We start from the raw sequence: 8,443 nt of genomic DNA, 5'->3' as shown, positions 1-8,443 counted from the left end.
CTTGAAGGCCTTAAAATACATCCACAGGTACACCTCCGATTCAGCACACCTCCCATCAGAAGCTAATTGGCTAATTGTCTAAAGGTTTGACATAATTTTCTGGAATTTTCCAAGCTGTATAAAGGCACAGTTAACCTTTTGACCCACTGGAATTGTGATTATAGTCAATTAAAAGTGACACAATCGGTCTGTAAACAACTGATGGAAACATGACTCGTGTCATACACAAAGGAGACGTCCTAAACGACTCGCCAAAACTATAGTTTGCTAATATGAAATCTGTGGAGTGGTTAAAAAATGAGTTTTAATGACTTCAACCAAAGTGTATGTAAACTTCTGACTTCTCAACTGTATGTTTTTTAATACTACGATAAAGTTAAAAAAAAGTTTCTTTGAGTTTGTTTATTTGTGGAAGACTAAAAGCACTAGAGGGCAGTAGTGCTGCTGTAAAGCTTTGCAGTGTCATTAGTTGCATCACGTTCTTTCTGTATGATCAGAGTCGAATATCTCACGCTGTGGCTTCCGCGGTTCATCACACATTGGAGTCCCATATAACACTTCTAAGGTACGGATAATATTCTGCTTGTGGTACAAACTTGAAGAAACAGCAGCGGGCAGGACAGGGCATTTACAAATCACAGTAGCTTACAGTTTTTCTATTTTCAGTCTTACAGTTTATGCAAACTGAACTTACGATAGAGTTCACTAATACAGCAGTTATACATATGAATGCGTACATCTGTACATCTCTTCACAGGGTCCAGGTGTTCCTCATTCATATGACAGCGGTCACGTGGCAATGACGTACACTGGACTTGCTTGTCTCATTATTCTGGGTGATGATCTTAGTCGTGTCAATAAAGACGCTTGTCTGATTGGTTTAAAGGCACTACAGCTGGAGGACGGCAGGTGTGTTCTTCTCACATGTGTTTCACATGATATTGTTACAGCAGTATGTCAGATATTCAGAGTAGTACAGCAGCACAGTCAAACAGTTTTTTTGGAATATGATTAGCCGATTTAGCTTTTGTCACATTAACATTGCACAGATTCATTAGAATAGATGTGTTTTATATGAATGTTTACAGTCTTTAATGTCTTGTTTCACTGCAGTTTTTATGCTGTCCCAGAAGGCAGTGAGAATGACATGAGGTTTGTGTACTGTGCTGCCTGTATCTGTTATATGCTGGATGACTGGTCTGGAATGGACCGCCAGAAAGCCATCGACTACATCAGAGGAAGTACTGTGAGTAACACATAAACACCTGTCAAATACACACAAACACCAGTCAAATACACACAACTACACAAACACCAGTCATATACACACAAACACCAGTCAAATACACACAAACACCAGTCAAATACACACAAACACCAGTCAAATACACACAACTACACAAACACCAGTCATATACACACAAACACCAGTCAAATACACACAAACACCAGTCAAATACACACAACTACACAAACACCAGTCATATACACACAAACACCAGTCAAATACACACAAACACCAGTCAAATACACACAACCGCCAGTCAAATACACACAACCAGTCAAATACACACAACCAAACAAACGGCAGTCAAATACACACAAACACCTGTCAAATACACACAAACACCAGTCAAATACACACAACCAGTCAAATACACACAACCACACAAACGGCAGTCAAATACACACAACCAGTCAAATACACACAACCACACAAACGGCAGTCAAATACACACAAACACCTGTCAAATACACACAACCAGTCAAATACACACAACCGGCAGTCAAATACACACAAACGCCAGTCAAATACACACAACCAGTCAAATACACACAACCACACAACCGCCAGTCAAATACACACAACCAGTCAAATACAAACAACCACACAACCGGCAGTCAAATACACACAAACGCCAGTCAAATACACACAACCAGTCAAATACACACAACCACACAACCGCCAGTCAAATACACACAACCAGTCAAATACACACAACCACACAACCGCCAGTCAAATACACACAAACGCCAGTCAAATACACACAACCAGTCAAATACACACAACCACACAACCGCCAGTCAAATACACACAAACGCCAGTCAAATACACACAACCAGTCAAATACACACAACCACACAAACGGCAGTCAAATACACACAAACGGCAGTCAAATACACACAAACAGCAGTCAGATACACACAACCACAAACGCCACCAGTCAAATACACACAATCACACAACCGCCAGTCAAATACACACAAACACAAACGCCACCAGTCAAATACACACAATCACACAACCGCCAGTCAAATACACACAGACACCACCAGTCAAATACACACAACCACCAGTCAAATACACACAAACACAAACGCCACCAGTCAAATACACACAATCACACAACCGCCAGTCAAATACACACAAACACAAACGCCACCAGTCAAATACACACAATCACACAACCGCCAGTCAAATACACACAGACACCACTAGTCAAATACACACAACCACCAGTCAAATACACACAAACACAAACGCCACCAGTCAAATACACACAATCACACAACCGCCAGTCAAATACACACAGACACCACCAGTCAAATACACACAACCACCAGTCAAATACACACAACCACAAACGCCACCAGTCAAATACACACAATCACACAACCGCCAGTCAAATACACACAGACACCACCAGTCAAATACACACAAACACCACCAGTCAAATACACACAAACACAAACGCCACCAGTCAAATACACACAATCACACAACCACCAGTTGAATACGCACAAACACAAATGCCACCAGTCAAATACACACAATCACACAACCACCAGTCAAATACACACAGACACCACCAGTCAAATACACACAACCGCCAGTCAAATACACACAAACACAAATGCCACCAGTCAAATACACACAACCACCAGTCAAATACACACAAACACAAACGCCACCAGTCAAATACACACAACCACCAGTCAAATACACACAACCACCAGTTGAATACACACAAACACAAACGCCACCAGTCAAATACACACAATCACACAACCACCAGTCAAATACACACAACCACCAGTCAAATACACACAACCACCAGTCAAATACACACAACCACCAGTTGAATACACACAAACACAAACGCCACCAGTCAAATACACACAAACACAAACGCCACCAGTCAAATACACACAACCACCAGTCAAATACACACAAACGCAAACGCCACCAGTCAAATACACACAACCACCATTTGAATACACACAAACACAAACGCCACCAGTCAAATACACACAACCACCAGTCAAATACACACAACCACCAGTCAAATACACACAAACACAAACGCCACCAGTCAAATACACACAACCACCAGTCAAATACACACAAACACAAACGCCACCAGTCAAATACACACAATCACACAACCACCAGTCAAATACACACAAACACCACCAGTCGAATACACACAGACACCACCAGTCAAATACACACAACCACCAGTCGAATATGCACAAACACAAACGCCACCAGTCAAATACACACAAACACAAACACCACCAGTCAAATACACACAATCACACAACCACCAGTCAAATATACACAAACACCACCAGTCGAATACGCACAAACACCACCAGTCAAATACACACAATCACAAACGCCACCAGTCAAATACACACAATCACACAACCACCAGTCAAATACACACAAACACCACCAGTCGAATACGCACAGACACCACCAGTCAAATACACACAAGCACCACCAGTCGAATACACACAGACACCACCAGTCGAATACGCACAAACACAAACGCCACCAGTCAAATACACACAATCACACAACCACCAGTCAAATACACACAGACACCACCAGTCAAATACACACAACCACCAGTCAAATACACACAACCACAAGCGTCACCAGTCAAATACACACAATCACACAACCGCCAGTCAAATACGCATAGACACCACCAGTCAAATACACACAGACACCACCAGTCAAATACACACAATCACACAACCGCCAGTCAAATACACACAGACACCACCAGTCAAATACACACAACCACCAGTCAAATACACACAACCACAAACGTCACCAGTCAAATACACACAATCACACAACCGCCAGTCAAATACGCACAGACACCACCAGTCAAATACACACAGACACCACCAGTCAAATACACACAATCACACAACCACCAGTCAAATACACACAATCACACAACCACCAGTCAAATACACACAAACACCACCAGTCGAATACACACAGACACCACCAGTCAAATACACACAAGCACCACCAGTCGAATACACACAGACACCACCAGTCAAATACACACAAGCACCACCAGTCGAATACACACAGACACCACCAGTCGAATACACACAGACACCACCAGTCGAATACACACAGACACCACCAGTCGAATACGCACAGACACCACCAGTCGAATACACACAGACACCACCAGTCGAATACGCACAAACACAAACGCCACCAGTCGAATACGCACAGACACCACCAGTCGAATACACACAAACGCCAGTCAAATAAACACAAACGCCAAGAGGTCAAATACACACAAACACAAACGCCACCAGTCAAATACACACAACCACCAGTCAAATACACACAGACACCACCAGTCAAATACACACAACCACCAGTCAAATACACACAACCACAAACGCCACCAGTCAAATACACACAGACACCACCAGTCAAATACACACAGACACCACCAGTCGAATACACACAGACACCACCAGTCGAATACACACAGACACCACCAGTCGAATACGCACAAACACAAACGCCACCAGTCGAATACGCACAGACACCACCAGTCGAATACACACAAACGCCAGTCAAATAAACACAAACGCCAAGAGGTCAAATACACACAAACACAACGCCACCAGTCAAATACACACACACCACCAGTCAAATACACACAACCACACCACCAGTCAAATACACACAGCACACACACCAGTCAAATACACACAGACACCACCAGTCAAATACACACAGACACCACCAGTCAAATACACACAAACACCGCCAGTCAAATACACACAGACACCACCAGTCAAATACACAAATGCCACCAGTCAAATACACAAATGCCGCCAGTCAAATACACACAATCACACAACCACCAGTCAAATACACACAACCACCAGTCAAATACACACAACCGCCAGTCAAATACACACAATCACACAACCACCAGTCAAATACACACAACCACCAGTCAAATACACACAACCGCCAGTCAAATACACACAATCACACAACCACCAGTCAAATACACACAATCACACAACCACCAGTCAAATACACACAACCACCAGTCAAATACACACAACGCCAGTCAAATACACACAATCACAAACACCACCAGTCAAATCACACAATCACACAACCACCAGTCAAATACACACAACCACCAGTCAAATACACACAACCGCCAGTCAAATACACACAACCACAAACACCACCAGTCAAATACACACAATCACACAACCACCAGTCAAATACACACAATCACACAACCACCAGTCAAATACACACAATCACACAACCACCAGTCAAATACACACAACCACCAGTCGAATACGCACAAACACAAACGCCACCAGTCAAATACACACAATCACACAACCGCCAGTCAAATACACACAGACACCACCAGTCAAATACACACAGACACCACCAGTCAAATACACACAACCACCAGTCGAATACGCACAAACACAAATGCCACCAGTCGAATACGCACAAACACAAATGCCACCAGTCAAATACGCACAGACACCACCAGTCGAATACGCACAAACACAAACGCCACCAGTCGAATACGCACAGACACCACCAGTCGAATACACACAAACGCCAGTCAAATAAACACAAACGCCAAGAGGTCAAATACACACAAACACAAACGCCACCAGTCAAATACACACAACCACCAGTCAAATACACACAACCACAAACGCCACCAGTCAAATACACACAATCACACAACCGCCAGTCAAATACACACAGACACCACCAGTCAAATACACACAGACACCACCAGTCAAATACACACAAACACAAATGCCACCAGTCAAATACACAAATGCCACCAGTCAAATACACAAATGCCACCAGTCAAATACACACAATCACACAACCACCAGTCAAATACACACAACCACCAGTAAAATACACACAACCGCCAGTCAAATACACACAATCACACAACCACCAGTCAAATACACACAATCACACAACCACCAGTCAAATACACACAACCGCCAGTCAAATACACACAACCACAAACACCACCAGTCAAATACACACAATCACACAACCACCAGTCAAATACACACAGACACCACCAGTCAAATACACACAACCACCAGTCGAATACGCACAAACACAAACGCCACCAGTCAAATACACACAATCACACAACCGCCAGTCAAATACACACAGACACCACCAGTCAAATACACACAGACACCACCAGTCGAATACGCACAAACACAAATGCCACCAGTCGAATACGCACAAACACAAATGCCACCAGTCAAATACACACAATCACACAACCGCCAGTCAAATACACACAGACACCACCAGTCAAATACACACAGACACCACCAGTCGAATACGCACAAACACAAATGCCACCAGTCGAATACGCACAAACACAAATGCCACCAGTCGAATACGCACAAACACAAATGCCACCAGTCGAATACACACAAACACAAACGCCACCAGTCAAATACACACAAACACAAATGCCACCAGTCAAATACACACAATCACACAACCACCAGTCAAATACACAAACACCACCAGTCGAATACACAAACACCACCAGTCAAATACGCACAAACACAAACGCCACCAGTCAAATACGCACAAACACAAATGCCACCAGTCAAATACACACAAACACCACCAGTCGAATACACAAACACCACCAGTCAAATACGCACAAACACAAACGCCACCAGTCAAATACGCACAAACACAAATGCCACCAGTCAAATACACACAAACACCACCAGTCGAATACACAAACACCACCAGTCAAATACACACAAACACAAACGCCACCAGTCAAATACACACAAACACAAATGCCACCAGTCAAATACACACAAACACAAATGCCACCAGTCAAATACACACAAACACAAATGCCACCAGTCAAATACACACAATCACACAACCACCAGTCAAATACACACAAACACCACCAGTCGAACACACAAACACCACCAGTCGAATACACAAACACCACCAGTCAAATACACACAATCACACAACCACCAGTCAAATACACACAAACACCACCAGTCGAATACACAAACACCACCAGTCAAATACGCACAAACACAAACGCCACCAGTCAAATACACACAAACACAAACGCCACCAGTCAAATACACACAACCGCCAGTCAAATAAACACAACCACCAGTCAAATAAACACAGACACCACCAGTCAAATACGCACAAACACAAACGCCACCAGTCAAATACACACAACCACCAGTCAAATACACACAACCACCAGTCAAATACACACAACCACCAGTCAAATACACACAACCACCAGTCGAATACACACAATCACACAACCGCCAGTCAAATACACACAACCACAAACGCCACCAGTCAAATACACACAAACACCAGTCAAATACACACAAACACCAGTCAAATACACACAACCACAAACGCCACCAGTCAAATACACACAAACACCAGTCAAATACACACAACCACAAACGGCACCAGTCAAATACACACAAACACCACCAGTCGAATACGCACAGACACCACCAGTCAAATACGCACAGACGCCACCAGTCGAATACGCACAGACGCCACCAGTCGAATACGCACAGACACCACCAGTCGAATATGCACAGACACCACCAGTCAAATACACACAAACACCACCAGTCGAATACGCACAGACACCACCAGTCAAATACACACAAACACCACCAGTCAAATACACACAGACGCCACCAGTCAAATACACACAGACGCCACCAGTCGAATACACACAGACGCCACCAGTCGAATACGCACAGACACCACCAGTCGAATACGCACAGACACCACCAGTCGAATACACACAATCACACAACCGCCAGTCACATACGCACAGACACCACCGCCAGTCGAATACGCACAGACACCACCGCCAGTCGAATACGCACAGACACCACCGCCAGTCGAATACACACAAACACCACCAGTCGAATACACACAAACACCACCAGTCGAATACGCACAGACACCACCAGTCGAATACGCACAAACACCACCAGTCGAATACGCACAGACACCACCAGTCGAATACGCACAGACACCACCAGTCGAATACGCACA

The 8,443-nt window shown here is 43.9% G+C and overlaps 1 protein-coding gene across 2 annotated transcripts in view; it reads left to right on the top strand.

Moving 5' to 3' along the window:
- Nucleotides 1-768: 768 nt before the first annotated feature.
- The window catches only part of LOC127620737 (E3 ubiquitin-protein ligase TRIM36-like), a 42,791-nt gene continuing 35,116 nt past the window's right edge, over nucleotides 769-8,443 (top strand). For both annotated transcript variants that reach the window (XM_052093944.1, XM_052093947.1), the window contains exons 1-2: nucleotides 769-909; nucleotides 1,114-1,246. In XM_052093944.1, coding sequence (XP_051949904.1) covers nucleotides 1,191-1,246 — 56 coding nt within the window. In that variant the 5' untranslated portion in view covers nucleotides 769-909; nucleotides 1,114-1,190. The remainder of the gene's footprint in view (nucleotides 910-1,113; nucleotides 1,247-8,443) is intronic.

The sequence above is a fragment of the Xyrauchen texanus genome, chromosome 27, assembly GCF_025860055.1.
Source record: "Xyrauchen texanus isolate HMW12.3.18 chromosome 27, RBS_HiC_50CHRs, whole genome shotgun sequence".
Taxonomy (NCBI): domain Eukaryota; kingdom Metazoa; phylum Chordata; class Actinopteri; order Cypriniformes; family Catostomidae; genus Xyrauchen; species Xyrauchen texanus.
Note: the sequence above shows the minus strand (reverse complement) of the source record. Positions and strands in the feature narration are given on the sequence as shown.